The sequence below is a fragment of the Mytilus galloprovincialis genome, chromosome 12 (genome assembly GCF_965363235.1).
Source record: "Mytilus galloprovincialis chromosome 12, xbMytGall1.hap1.1, whole genome shotgun sequence".
Classification (NCBI taxonomy): domain Eukaryota; kingdom Metazoa; phylum Mollusca; class Bivalvia; order Mytilida; family Mytilidae; genus Mytilus; species Mytilus galloprovincialis.
Window position 1 is genome coordinate 47,043,406 of NC_134849.1, and position 16,051 is coordinate 47,059,456.

At 30.6% G+C, this 16,051-nt stretch overlaps 1 protein-coding gene across 1 annotated transcript in view; it reads left to right on the top strand.

The window, feature by feature from the left end:
• Window positions 1–16,051, top strand: part of LOC143053991 (glutamate--cysteine ligase catalytic subunit-like) — a 37,130-nt gene continuing 21,079 nt past the window's right edge. Inside the window, exons 1-9 of the mRNA XM_076226827.1 lie at window positions 1–289; window positions 5,453–5,562; window positions 9,523–9,642; window positions 10,483–10,548; window positions 12,813–12,926; window positions 13,335–13,393; window positions 13,963–14,180; window positions 14,585–14,701; window positions 15,472–15,610. Of these exons, the coding sequence (XP_076082942.1) occupies window positions 140–289; window positions 5,453–5,562; window positions 9,523–9,642; window positions 10,483–10,548; window positions 12,813–12,926; window positions 13,335–13,393; window positions 13,963–14,180; window positions 14,585–14,701; window positions 15,472–15,610 (1,093 nt within the window). The 5' untranslated portion in view covers window positions 1–139. The remainder of the gene's footprint in view (window positions 290–5,452; window positions 5,563–9,522; window positions 9,643–10,482; window positions 10,549–12,812; window positions 12,927–13,334; window positions 13,394–13,962; window positions 14,181–14,584; window positions 14,702–15,471; window positions 15,611–16,051) is intronic.

A 16,051-nucleotide genomic window follows, 5' to 3' on the forward strand; every position in this document is an offset into this window, starting at 1 on the left:
ATATATATATATAAGAAATGTGTTGGTAAATCGAAAATATATATGTTCTGCAATTTTGACATTTAAAAAACTCAAAACCATTTAAGCGTTAATTCTCCATTTAAAAGACGAGCCATTGGACTAGGTTCCATACTCAAAAATGGGATTACTATCAGAAGGATCGCCTCTCAGTTGGGAAGAAACGAAAAAACATGGGGACCACGTTAGGAAACATGGAATCCAACAGTTCATTAATCAGTACAAAAAGTTAAAGAGCAGAAGCCGTGATATACTGTACTGGGGAGATGAGGTAAACTTTTATAGCAGACTCGTTTGAAATAAATGTTAATAAGTATATGTATTCAGAACATGTTGACATGCAGGTCAATGTTCCAGTTACTCAACTGTTTAACAGATTCCAACAATCACAATAGTTAAAAGGGAAATTATAGGTCTAAATGGACATTTCCAATGTATTAGCAAAGTTTCTTTCTCATTTGCATGCATGTGTGTAGGTATAAAAGCTTTAAGTGGGAATGGAAAAAGGGGGGGGGGGGTGATTTCTACTGTTTGTCAGATAGTGTTTGTGTAGAGACTTGGGCAAAAGATTTGATAATTTCTCCAGACAAACATAATTTCTTTCAACCGGATACCAAATGACATCTTGTTTAGTCATAAAAACTACTTCTACTAAGAAAGAAGTACAGAAGTGCTTATGGTCAAATATTTATTCTTTCAAAGGCTCATTATGGATCAGAATCAACTGCCCACACAACTAACAACATCAACCATAGTTAATGGATACTGTGCAGTCTTGAAGGCATGCACTGAAACAAACTAAAAAATAAGGTCATTTACATACTAGTAGTTTTAATTGTATGTTGAATGATTTGTATTCAGGATTGCATAGCTAGAAGAAGAGAAAGTACATGTATTTCCATGTACATTGTACCTTCTCGTGAACAGTTCTGCTTAAAAATTTAAAAGCTCTCCTTCCAACACAATTTCAATCTCATGATTTTTTCTCTCACTTGAAATCAACATGTGTTGAACAGGAGCATATTAAAATAGATGTTTCAATTTTTTTGAAAAAGGTTGAAGGTGAGAGCTAGGAACAGTATAACTCTGTTTCTGTATCGTATCTTTATTAACTATGACCCGACGATAAAATCGACTACAATTAGGTAGTGTCAAGTCCCGCCAATATATATGTTCTTAGTGAGAGTAACATGGTTTTTTTTTTCTAATTAAAGATCCTTTAAAGCAATGATTGATGATGTAGTGTCCCCAATCACCTGTGTTCCCACTGGGCACTTTATTTTGAAAAATGCATGAAGTTTTTCTGTCTTATTCTGATAAAAAAAACAGAGCTGTTTGTTGCACATTAAGTAAGATACATGTATAAGATACATTTGTAATTGTAAAGTTCTGGTCCTGAATTAGTAGAAGCATCTGTTTCATTTACACCTGAGTGACTAGTATTTGTTCACCATTACAGAACATCACAGACACATGACAGATTGTAAAATTGATATAAATTTCTGTAAAACTTGGTGCGACATAAAAAAAAATCTCAAATAGATAAAAGGAGATGTACAAAAAAAAACTACAAATGTAGCTTAGGGTGACAGTGTACTCAGTTTAGTGAGACATCAACCATGACAACACACATTTCATAAAAATGTTTCAAATTGATTGTTGTATTATGACAGTAGGTCAATAAAGTAAAGTCATGTACAATGATGTAATTATAGCAGAACAGGTCTGTACATGCATGTTAAGCATGACAAAAAAAAAAATAACACTGAATACAGTATATATATAAATGTGTATGTATCATGTTTTAATAAAATTAACGGTACCAATTTTTTTGCACCAGATGCGCATTTCGACAATACATGTCTCTTCAGTGATGCTCGTGGCCAAAATATTTGAAATCCAAAGCATAAATAAAAGATGAAGAGCTATAATCCAAAAGGTCCAAAAAGTATAGCCAAATCCGTGAAAGGAATCAGAGCTTTGCATGAGGGAGATACATTCCTTAATTTATAATAATTTCTATTATTTTGTAACAGTAAATTTTAATAACACAAAAAATCCGTATTTTCATGCATATGATGTACATGTACATCACACTGTAATTTAAGAATTTTTGCAACTGGAGGTCAAACATGCAACAATTCAATCAATCATGTAATTGGGGCTAACTGCATTTTTTTTACCATAATTTAGTGTTCTTGTACATGTTGTACATTTAAAATTTTCATGGTGGGATTCTAAAATAGGCATAATAAACTGACTACTAAAAAAAGACTAGACAACCAAAAAGAAAAGGCAAGCCTTACGATCATACAGATTTAAAGCATGATTATCATACTCTTTAATACCCAGAATTCAACCAATCAAAATACTGGATTTGGTGTTTCGAGTCAGTATTTGTGCTTTGAGTACTAAGTAAAGTTTTATGACTGCTGAGAGCCCAGGTAAAATGGTCTGTACACAGACAAAACAAGGATTCTTCTATGGTGTGCCCATTATTTGGAGGAAGGAATTAGTGGTACCACAAAAAATTCATGTACAATTAAGTTGTGCATCTATTTTCACCATTGACCAATGCTTATGATTAGGCTTAGTAATGAATTATTGTGTTACATCATGTTTTGTTTATGACACCTTAGATTACCTCTTTATCATCTCAGCTTAAAAACGTTGGTACAATCAAAAACAGGATCTATCATTTCACTTTTATGAGAAAAATTGCCTTTATTGTACTCACTTATATCTCTTACATGTATGTAACTTAGAGTTGTTTGTTTCCTGATGACCTCCTTAAATAATGTGAAACATATACTTACAATGACTTACATGTGAAAGTATAATGAATTGGAAAAAAATCTCTTTTACTTTATATTTGAATATATATAACTAATTAGATTTTCTTGAGAAAAAAACAATTTTGTAAGTAACCATGGAAGGAGCCATGAAAGGAGTTGGACTGTACATGTGTGCCATACAGGCCATTTAAACTAAAATCGGCTATAACGGGAGCTTTTGGTGAATGTTGACACAATCTTCTTGGTATTTTCAACATTTAGGCCAAACAAAACATATAGTGCGATAGGTTATTAATATTTGTTTTAACCAACATAATGTTATAAGTTTTTTTTGTTACTAAATGTACATGTACATTGTATTATTCATTTAACTCATAATTTTATTTTTATCCTTATTGGTGGAAAATTGGAATTTTTCATTGTTTTTATGTAATACAAAGAGCTCTGACAAATTGTTGATGTAATAATTCAATTTCAACACCCTGAAACGTCAAACCAATGGAAATCCAGGTTATTTTTTCATTTAGTTTTAGTTTGAGCAAGCTCCTGTTAATCCTTTTCAAATAGAATGCCTTGTTTATATAATGATATATATTAAAGTTACATATTATTTAAGTTGTTATTTTTAGTTCTGTCAAATTTACTAGAACAATAAAACTTATACTTTTGTGTCAATTTTAGTATCATTCATGCAATATTTAAACCTCATTCATGGTTAATTGTTCCAACATATGAATTATATTTAATAATGGACACATTTATATCTGAAATTCATGCCCTTTGTCATAAATCATTGAAAAAAATAATGACACCCTTAAAATTAGTTCAAGTTTAAGTTGAAAACAGTTACCAAAAAAAAAAACCAATCATATTTTAGTACTAATGTTAACCAATTTCAGAAAAATAACTATAAACGTGAGCAAAATGGTGCCAAAAAGAATTTTTACACAACCATATACATGATATATATTTAAAATGTTGAATTAATTTAAAAATGTTGAATAAATTAGAAAATATGTTGAATAAATTAAAAAAAATGTTGAATAAATTAAAAAAAATGTTGAATAAATTTAAAATTTATTGCATTTCGCTCAAAATATCAAATAAATTCATTGATTGTAAATGTTTTAAGTTTAGCCTGTATGTCATACATGTACATTCATTTATCATGCTCATTAATAAATGAACTTGACAGCACATCTAATGTATTGTCATGTTTAAAACTGTCACTAAATGAACATAAACAACGACTGGCCCTTGCACTTGTGATCATTTCTCCAAAACCACAAATTTGGTTTAACTCCTCAATACACAAATTGCTTATTCAGGAGATATACCACTTCGGAGTCTATGGTTTCACCAGCCTGGCTTTAGTGTTTGAAAACAAGTCTAATACCTTAGAAGTTCCAAACTGTGACTTGGCTCTCTTATTTAGTTACCATGTCACCTACATGTATGAAATAATCAATATATTAAGTGAATCACCCTCCTGCCTCAGCATTTGTTTAAAAATTCATTTCCAAGTGTGAACTCTGCACTTCCCATAATGAGGTGGATAAATATAACATGTATAAAGTATTGGTTTTGCTCTATGTTGAAGGCTGCACAATTACTTATAGTTGTTCACATCCTCTTTATTAGTTCTCCAACTCTGTGGTGGAAAGGAGCTTCATTTGCAATTTTAGCAAGGTCTCCTTATTTTTAAACAAGCAAACTTTGTTCTTTAAAACTTTTACTATTTAAATTTTGTTTAGCCAGGTCTTGAGGAACGTTAAACCTGCAGACTTTAGATAAACCTATTTTTATTTCGCTCTGATTTTGGATGGCCATGGCATTACATTTGTGTAGTTAAGTCATATTAGTGATATATTTAAATACCAGAATTTAATTGATTAAAATGTGTATGGTACATATAATTAAACGTTTAAATTGGAACATCACAGTAATTCATAGAAAGTGCTTTATCATTCAAAAATGTAAACAAGATCTTGAAAAATGTAAGTTGCAAAAACTAAATTTAGATTTGTCTTAGTCATGATCAGGATTTTCTAGTTAGCCTCTAGATGTTATATAAGTATATTCTGCTTAATCATTTTAAAAGTTAACAAAATCTTCATACAAGTATAAATAAATTGAGAAAAAAGGAGGATTGATTGGTGATTGATTTATGTTGCATCAGCACAAATAGGCTATATCACAGGGAAAAGAAAGTGATGATTATTTCTTTGTTCATTTATAGCTTCATTAAAATGTGTATGTATTTTGCATGAGCTAATTATTGCTCCAAGGCTTACGACTTTAGACCTAGGGTAATGAACCACTTAGACGCTGACCCCTAGCGTGGTTTATGGGGGCTTATACATGTACATCTAGATAGAAAAAAGTATAAAAATTACACTTTATTCCAATATTTCTCCTAGATGAAATGCAGCATTGAAAAAGTTAGAAATTTATGTCATTGTTCATGTGTTTCATGTATTGTTGAAATGTGCATCTGGTGCAGAAAAATTGGTATTGTTAATGTTATAATATTATATATCAAAAAATTATTGATGTATTTATAAACACACCAATGAACCTACATCTTGCTTTTAAACTTTAAATTGAAATAAAATATCATTGTTGTTTTATTTTTTCAGGTGGAATACATGCTTGTTAAGTTTGATGATGAAAAGAAAACTGCCAAGCTGAGTCTAAATGCTGGAGAGGTGTTAGACAATTTACAGCAGTGTGAGAAGTTATGTCCTCAGTAGGTATTATATGACAACTGAAAAATAAACAATAAATCATTATCTGATTAAGAAAAATAGTCCTCAATGGCAAGACTTCCTTTTGATCCCCTTCTTGCATGTCAATGCTTTAATATTCTGTGAATAAAGGGGGGGGAGTCTTTTTGTCTATTTACCAAGTAACAAGATAGACAAGGTGATACAAAAAAAGCTTTAATAACAGTGCCTGATGATGATAAAGCATAACCAATTTTGGTCCTTTAATCATGGACCTTCTTCAGAGGGTGATTCAGTGGGTACATGTTGGTCCATAATTGCCAGATTTGTAAATCAAAGTGTGATCACTTTCATTCACTAGCAATCATCAGGTTCACATATAAGTAGTGCACATAAACATTTGTATATGTGAATTCATTTATTTGTACCTTCTTTTCATGAATTTTATTTTTAAAGACCTGTTTCGTTAGATAAAAGGCCATTTGAGTCTTGTTTTGTTTAGTTAATTAATTCAATAATGCAGGATAAATAGTAGAGAAGATGACATACTTATCTGATTTTAAAATAATTAATTTTATACACTGATTTTTATACGACCGCAAAATTTGAAAAAATTTTCGTCGTATATTGCTATCACGTTGGCGTCGTCGTCGTCGTCGTCGTCGTCCGAATACTTTTAGTTTTCGCACTCTAACTTTAGTAAAAGTGAATAGAAATCTATGAAATTTTAACACAAGGTTTATGACCACAAAAGGAAGGTTGGGATTGATTTTGGGAGTTTTAGTCCCAACATTTTAGGAATAAGGGGCCAAAAAGGGCCCAAATAAGCATTTTCTTGGTTTTCGCACTATAACTTTAGTTTAAGTAAATAGAAATCTATGAAATTTTGACATAAGGTTTATGACCACAAAAGAAAGGTTGGGATTGATTTTGGGAGTTTTGGTTCCAACAGTTTAGGAATTAGGGGCCAAAAAAGGGCCCAAATAAGCATTATTCTTGGTTTTCGCACAATAACTTTAGTTTAAGTAAATAGAAATCAATGAAATTTTAACACAAGGTTTATGACCACAAAAGGAAGGTTGGGATTGATTTTTGGAGTTGAGGTCTCAACAGTTTATGAACTAGGGGCCAAAAAGGGGCCCAAATAAGCATTATTTTTGGTTTTTGCACCATAACTTTAGTATAAGTAAATAGAAATCTATGAAATTTAAACACAAGGTTTATGACCATAAAAGGAAGGTTGGGTTTGATTTTGGGAGTTTTGGTCCTTACAGTTTAGGAATAAGGGGCCCAAACGGTCCAAAATTGAACTTTGTGTGATTTCATCAAAAAATGAATAATTGGGGTTCTTTGATATGCCGAATCTAACTATGTATGTAGATTCTTAAATTTTGGTCCCTTTTTCAAATTGGTCTACATTTAGATCCAAAGGGTCCAAAATTAAACTTAGTTTGATTTTAACAAAAATTGAATCCTTGGGGTTCTTTGATATGCTGAATTTAAAAATGTACTTAGATTTTTAATTATTGGCCTAGTTTTCAAGTTGGTCCAAATGGGGGTCCAAAATTAAACTTTGTTTGATTTCATCAAAAATTGAATAAATGGGTTCTTTGATATGCCAAATCTAACTGTGTATGTAGATTCTTAATTTTTGGTCCAGTTTTCAAATTGGTCTACATTAAGGTCCAAAGGGTCCAAAATTAAACTAAGTTTGATTTTAACAAAAATTAAATTCTTGGGCTTATTTGATATGCTTTATCTAAATATGTACTTTGATTTTTGATTATGGGCCCAGTTTTCAAGTTGGTCCAAATCAGGATTCCATATCAAGTATTATGCAATAGCAAGAAATTTTCAATTGCACAGTATTGCACAATAGCAAGAAATATCTAATTGCACAATATTGTGCAATAGCAATTAATTTTCAATTGGAGTTATCTTTCTTTGTATAGAATAGTAGTTGATAATATATGTTGGAAATTTGCCAGACATGACTATGATGTCATTTTCTATTTTTATTTGCCAATAACTTTATGTAAATAACTTCATTGGAAATTTGCCAATATAAAATGTTGCTGATGAAGCTGTTTTTCCTTATCTTATCTAAAATGTTTTTAGATAATGTATGTTGGACATTTGCCAGACATGACTATGATGTCATTTTCTATTTTTATTTGCCAATAACTTTATGTAAATAACTTCATTGGAAATTTGCCAATATAAAATGTTGCTGATGAAGTTTTTTTTATTGTTTTATACAATAAACAATGTATATTCACTTTTACTACCAACCAATCTTTACCATTCAGTGATAACAAGCACTTTATTTTACATTTTAATATTTTATGATGTATTTAAAAGAGTAGTTATTGTTGCAAACTCCAATAGAAATTTGACTTGATATCAGTTTTGGAAAAAAGGGAAACGGGGATGTGAAAAAAGGGGGTGGGGGTAAATTTTCTCATTTCAGATTTCATAAATAAAAAGAAAATTTCTTCAAACATTTTTTTGAGAGGATTAATATTCAACAGCATAGTGAATTGCTAAAAGGCAAAAACAAACTTTTAAGTTCATTAGACCACATTCATTCTGTGTCAGAAACCTATGCTGTGTCAACTATTTAATTTTAGATTTAAAAAGTTTGAAGAAGAAATCTTTAATTGTAAAATTTGTAAAATCTTGACATTTGTTTTGTGTGAAAAAACACCATGTAATGTCAAAAATTTGATCACAATCCAAATTCAGACCTGTATCACGCTTGAATGTTTTGTCCATACTTGCCCCAACTGTTCAGGGTTCGACCTCTGCGGTCGTATAAAGCTGCGCCCTGCGGAGCACCGGGTTACCTATAGATCTATTTCATTGGTCAGTTAAAAATAAAATTTGACTAGCAGATAAAAGATGAGTAGGTGTTAGATATAATTAGATATAATTTGTAAAAGTGAATGAAGAAATTTTTCATATAGATTTATATCTGTAAAAGTCCATTAAAATTTTTGCTATTATCTGAATAAGTTTAAAGTTTTATACATAATGTAGAATTTTGAATAATGATTTTAGTCTTGGTTTTGGGTGTAGGTTTTGATCATTTATAACAATGCATGTTAAAACCCTACAATAACAATACCCATTTTGACAGAAAATTATACTAGAAAAAAAGACATGGCCTATAATGGTTTACTTTTACAAATTGTGACTTGGATGGAGAGTTGTCTCATTGGCACTCATACCACATCTTCTTATATCTATAATAAAATTTTTGAAATATAATAGTTACATAATATAATAATACATGGTATTTGAAAAGGATATAAATAAAATGTATATATGTTTCTTTATAAATAAATTTTTGAAGTAAACTTAGCAGAACCTAGCATTTTATATACAGTGCAATTTTTAAAATGTAGATAGGTTCGAAATGATAATAGACTAAATTTATAACAAATTGGTCACTTTTGTATTTATCAAATATACTAACATCCATGTTGCCTTTATAGCCATATGGCCTTCAACAATGAGGTAAAAACATAAAGAAAGCTATAAAAAAAAATATGAAACAATTCAATTAGGAAAACCAACAGCAAATTGTGACAATTTACAAAATTCACATGTAAAAAATATAAAAATCACAGATATCTTAATTTTTCTTGTTTCATAAATTTTCAGCAATAATATTTTGATATTTTTGATGCCTGACTATTAAAAAAGAAAGGCATGTAACAACAAACAATATAAATTGTAAATCTAGTACATTGGTACAAGCACAACATATGGTGGCAATAACCAATTGTATATGACCACAAACCTTCCACTACACTACATGTATAATATTTAAAGTTTAAACCACATGCATATATGTAATAAATGAAAAACACATTAAAAAAACAACTCCTGAACAGTCCAGTTAGCAACAGGATAACCACTAACTTGATCAAGTAAATGTTTCAATCATTACTTTGTTTAAAAGTACTGTATATTTTCAGGGACCATCCTTCTACATGGAGACCAGAGTATGCAGGGTACATGGTGGAAGGGACTCCAGGAAAACCTTATGGGGGTTTGTTGGCCCACTTCAATGTAGTAGAATCAAATATGAGGCTTAGGTAAGGGACCAATTGCAACAGGTGTATTTTTTCTATATTTTTTTAAGGGTTTATATACAGGTATAAATTGATCAAAGTAAACTGTTTGTAGTCTGAAGTGCAAACTGGGTTGAAATGTGGCATGCTGGGATATTTTGCTAGGAAAAGAGCGTTTATTATTTATTGAGAAATCCATTCCACTCGCAATTCTCAATCAAAGAATCCTTCTGTCTTTCTTAAATGTTTCATATATACACTAAAGATGTGCACCTGACCTTTTGATACACTTATATACATTAAAGATGTGCACCTGACCTTTTGATACTCATTTGGAGATGTTATCTACTACTGTACTCAGTAGTCACATTTTCAAATAATTTTGCATACTATTCAGATGGTGAAACTAACACAATTTTCAGACACATTCTGAATAGATTTACCATCTTTTTTCTATATAACGACCAACAGTTTTAAACCCAGAACCTTCAAACTAGAGTGTTTCTTTATCAAATGAAAATATCACCTGAACTTTTTTTCCCTATTTGGAGACACTTTTCAGATTTTCTAGACTAAGTAAATATCTACCACTATTTTGAATGTCCATTTATTGTCTGTTTTAGCTAATATATACATGTAGGACTGTAGTGGTCTTTAGCCTACCTTATTTTTAAAATATTTTTTTTATTGTACCATGCATATGTAACTTGTCATTGACCCACTTTTAAAGTTTTAGTTTATTTACTTTTGTTCTTAATATTTGAAGATCATATCAACACAAATATTAGAAAAAACTATTTCAAACCAAGGACCTTGTGAAAATCTAAAATGTTTGTTTACTTTATTTATTTAATTTTTTAACAGGAGAAAAGAAATCCAACAAGCTTTAGGACCAAATGAAGTGCCACTTAGTCTAACATCATACCCAAGGTAAGAACACAGGAAACAAGAATGTGTCCCAAGTACACGGATCCACACAATCATTTTCTGTGTTCGGTGGACTGTGAAAATGGGGCAAAATTTCTAATTTGGCATTTAAATTAGAAATATCATATCTTAGGGAACATGTTTGATAAGTTTCATGTTGATTGGACTTCAACTTCATAAAAAACTACCTTGACCAATAACTAACCTGAATGGGGACAGACGGACGAACCGACAGAAGGATGAACAGACAGACGAACAAACGGACCCACAGACCAGAGAACATAATATCCATAAATGTATGGGGCATAAAAATATTGGTGCACATACAGGAATTTAAAAAAAAATAGTTGATAAGATTGTGTATTTAATACTGTCAATTTCTTAATTTTCAGTGGTAATGAAGAAAGCATGAAGCTATTTATAATCTCTTTCTTGGTTCAATATGTGGTGAAGTTGTCTTGTACAATATCTCCTTACTTATAAACCATGACCATTTTCCCTGAACTAGTACATATTTTTATTTTTGGGGCCAGCTGAGGCCCAGCTGTGGGTGTGGGAATTTCTTGCTTCGTTGAAGACCCTTTTGGTGGCCTTCGGCTGTTATCTGCTTTTTGGTAGAGTTGTTGTGTCTTTGACATATTCCCCATTTCCATTCTCAATTTTACCTGATATTCCATCTTGATTTCCACGAATTTAATGAAATTGCACAATTCATTTCATTGTCTATTTGAAAGATCTGTATTTATAAATCTCAATTATAAATGCTTGCACATTGAAGATTGGAAATACATGAATAAAGGAAGAACTCATTCTTTAACTTGAAATAATGTTTCTTAGTTTATTATTTTATTTCAACATACGGTAGTTTCCTTAAATTGCATGTGATTTCTTAATGAGAGAAAATTAAGTATGATAACTGATATATAGTATTATATATCTTTAATACTCTCTATCTCATTTTTTCTCTTAATCTCTCTCTCCCACTTCTCTGCAAAAGTTAAAGAAAAAATCTTCTTTTTAAACTTTGTGTTTGTACACTTAAGATGCAGGTCGATCCTGGTTTATTAGAGTACAATATAGTAAAATTTGTTGGGGAGGTATTATTTTTCATGTTGATGTTTTTAAAGATTAAAATAGAAATTTATTTCAAAGGCAACATGCCATTAAAAGGAGATTAATAGTATTTTTATACAACATTTTGTTAGTACTATCTAATGTAAAAGTTTTAATCCTGGTGGAAATGAAATTGTACTAATATCATTATGTTTATGTTTGCTTTAAAGATCTAAATATACAGTCATATATATATATATATATATAACATTTTTAATTGTATGAAGCAACATTTGATAATAATGGATACACATTAGTTTGATATCAGTAAATACACGTAATTATGTTATGTGGGCTGGTTTTGTTTTTCTTTTATCATGTTTATAAGAGTTTAAAATTTAAAAATAGTAGTAATTTTAAAAGTTGTAAAGGTATATATGAAAACAGATAGAGACGAACCCATATAAGACCTATTTTATATCTTATATATTTTAGAAATGTAAAGTGCAAAAATATTTTGAGATTTATCTTTTAATTCTGATGCAACTTGTTAGAAACAATAATTTTCATTTGACGCTTGACACATATCTTGAGGGTATGATTAAGCGTTCTACCAGTCTCTAACTAGGGAAAGCTACCATTTTGAATTATGATATTTATTGGTAATATTTCAAAAAAATAAATGAAAAAGTCACAATTTGTGCTGTAAAATTTTCTTTTTTGATTCAATATTTAAACCTCTCAAAAGTGAATGAAAAGTGTAAATATGTTTAGAGTTTATGTTTGACATGGGGAGTATGCATATGAGATAACAGTCATGTTGAGATGCCAAAGACAATGCAACAGTTTGGTGGACCTTTTCATTTGAGGAATTTTAAGCCAAAATATTTCCTAAAAATTTGCCTATGAACACAACCTTAGGGTTGTAAACATAGTTGTAAGGTATGAGCACTTTTCTGATTTGTCAGACACCCACTCCTGATTGCCAATTCCTTTTTCAATAATAAATGAATACATTTTTCAATATGTTTAATGAATTGCAATATTTTGTCACACTATTCTTAGAAATGCGTAGAAGAATGGCTTTATATTTAGTCTGCAGCTTGCTATTAATGTCAACAACAAGAAATCATGAAAGTAAAGCAAGCAAGACATTTCAGTGTGTGCTCTCTTGTTATAAGATTAAAAATCATACTCTTATGAATATTTTTCAGGTTGGGTGTAGGAAATTTTTCAGACCCAGAGACAAAGACAACACCAGAAACAGGAGCCTCAAAGTCAATCTTTTTTCCTGATGAAGTCATTTTTCAAGGCCATCCTAGATTTAGGTCAGTAGGTCAAAAATACATAGGAATCTCAAAATTTTTTTTTAACTATTGCATATGTACATATTGAATGACAGAGTATATTAGTTCATTGATTATAATTATCAGAAAGACAGAAACAAAGAAAAATTCCAGCTAATTTAAGAAGCTTTTAATTAAAACTAAACCATGACATATATCACAGCCAGACAATTGAAAACATTGAACCAAAATCAGTTTAGAAGAATTAAGAGGAGTCATTTTTTGTTTGTTTATCTTAGCTGCAGTAATAGTAGCTTTTTGGCCTTATGATGATTGGATCAGATATTACCAAAAAAAAAAAGCCAAGAACCATTAAATGTACTGGTTAATAGGTTTTTATAACCCCAGGTTCATGGACTTTTTTGTCTAATGTTTTGTTTTATATTGCAGGACTTTATCTAGAAACATTAGACAAAGAAAGGGTGGTAAAGTAGAAATCCAAATACCAAGTAAGTCAAACCAAATAGAATAAATTTTACATTATTATATTCCTGTCACCTGAATTAGGAGGTAAAGATAAACTCATTATAGATACAAGGATTGAAATTTTGTATTTGTGTCAGACGCACATTTTGTCTACAAAAGACTCATCAGTGAACTCAAATAAAAAAAAAAGTTAAAACGGCCAAATAATAGAGTGAGTATTCTTTATTGTTGGATGATTTTTACAAAAAAATGCTTAGAATTTAGAAAACTTGTAGATTTCAATTGCTCTGAAACTATACCACAATGGTTAAAACCACAAGTAGAAGGTTTGAATTCATTTTAGGGGTTATGGGGCCAAAGTTTAGAAATTAAGGGCCAAAAAGGGGCCAAAAACAAGCATTTTTCTAGTTTCAGCCAATAACTTGTGTGTAATTTTATGGATCTCTCTTAAATTGTACCACAATGTACCATATATCAAAGGGGAGGCTGGGATTAAGTTTTGGGTTATAAGTATAAATAAAAGTAAACTATTTTAAGATTGAACTAGTATATCTTACTGTAAATGATTATTGATATTTATTCTTAATTCCAGTATTCAAAGATAAGAAGACTCCATCCCCATTTATCGAGGACTTCAGTGCCCTTGGTGATGATGGGGAGGCAGCTAGAACAGCCAAACCAGACCATATATACATGGATTGTATGGGCTTTGGAATGGGGTGTAGTTGTCTGCAGGTCACATTCCAAGCTTGTAATATAGATGAATCCAGGCTTTTATATGATCAATTGGCACCCCTCTGTCCAATCATGGTATGAACTTTGTAAACATTTGACTATTGTTAACCTAAATTTCATGTACTGCGGACTTATTAATCTAATTAAAACCAATTTTTTAGAATTTTGTGGATAAAGTAAAATTGGCAAAATGAAATGTTCACCAAATTATATTTTGTTGATAAAAATGTATGCAAGCTTTTTCAAATCCAAAAAGTCAAATACCCCTGTAAATAATTTTTTTCTTTAATCCACACAAATAAATGAATCATACCTAATCGTAAGCAAGCTTGTCTATAAATTATCCCTCTTGTAAATGGACTGTGGTGAATTTTCTACTTTCATACTACTACTATATAATATCATATCTTGTTTATAAAAATTCAGTTCTGATCTTCGTATGACCCTTTGACTTTTGACAATGTATTGTCTACTTATAGTTAGCTTTAAGTGCTGCTTCACCTGTCTATAGAGGATACCTGTCTGACATAGATGCTCGATGGACCGTGATTTCACAATCAGTAGACGATAGAACAGATGAGGAAAGAGGCAAAAAGGTAAGGATCTCTCAAACATTGTATTATCACTGATATCTTTAAAATCCTTCAAAAAAGTAGTTGCTTTTAACCTACTTTTAAAAAAAATGCTGTTAGTTTAAACAATTACAGATGGCTGACCAATAAAGATGGGATGGAAGAATTCTAATAGAAGTATTTTCTTTTTATTACTTAAATGTGGTATAAGTGCCAATGAGACAACTCTCCATCTGAGACACAATGTGTAAAAAGTTCACAATTATAGGTCAAAATATGGCCTCCAACACTGAGCCTTGACTCACATTGAACTAGGACAGTGGTGTAACAGCACAACAGAAGAACAAACTAAACAAAGCAAAAAAAGAATAACAAACATGATATACAGCAAAAAAAGACCACTGAATTAAAGGCTGCCAACTTGGGACAGATATCTATATAATGAAGCAGGGTTAAATATCTTTGTGGGCTCCTAACCCTCTCCTAACCTGGGATAGTTGTAAATCAGAACAACTTAAGAACAAACGATAATTATCGGTAGAAAATGATATTAAAACGATACAAAACCAAAAAACAACTAACAACAACAGAAAAGACGCAAAGTCATTGAAAGCTAGTTCAAAGCCAAAATCATCTTAAAAAAGATCATGTATATGAGACCAAAATACCAATGAATACACATCCAATGGATCAAGTGTAAAGATGTCATAAACATTCTGTTCAGTAAGAGCGAAAGATTTTAAAAAAGTTTCAATACAGCAAAATATTGTATTATTACTGTTTGTCTATTTCAGGAATTAAAGAATGATAGATTTCAAATTCACAAGTCCAGATACGATTCTATAGACAGTTATTTATCACCAATCTATAAATGTTACAATGATATAGAGCTTGTATTGGACCAAGATCTGTGTGATGAATTACAAAAGGGAGGTAAGTAAGCTTTGATTCTAAAGACAGTTATTTATCACCAATCTATAAATGTTACAATGATATAGAGCTTGTATTGGACCAAGATCTGTGTGATGAATTACAAAAGGGAGGTAAGTAAGCTTTGATTCTATAGACGGTTATTTATCACCAATCTATAAATGTTACAATGATATAGAGCTTGTATTGGACCAAGATCTGTGTGATGAATTACAAAAGGGAGGTAAGTAGGCTTTGATTCTATAGACAGTTATTTATCACCAATCTATAAATGTTACAATGATATAGAGCTTGTATTGGACCAAGATCTGTGTGATGAATTACAAAAGGGAGGTAAGTAGGCTTTGATTAAGTACAAGATAGGTAAAAATAGATCAGAGTTTTGAATTTTTTCCCCCAGTTCTATATGTTGCTAAGCTTGGAATATTTTGCAGCATTAATAAG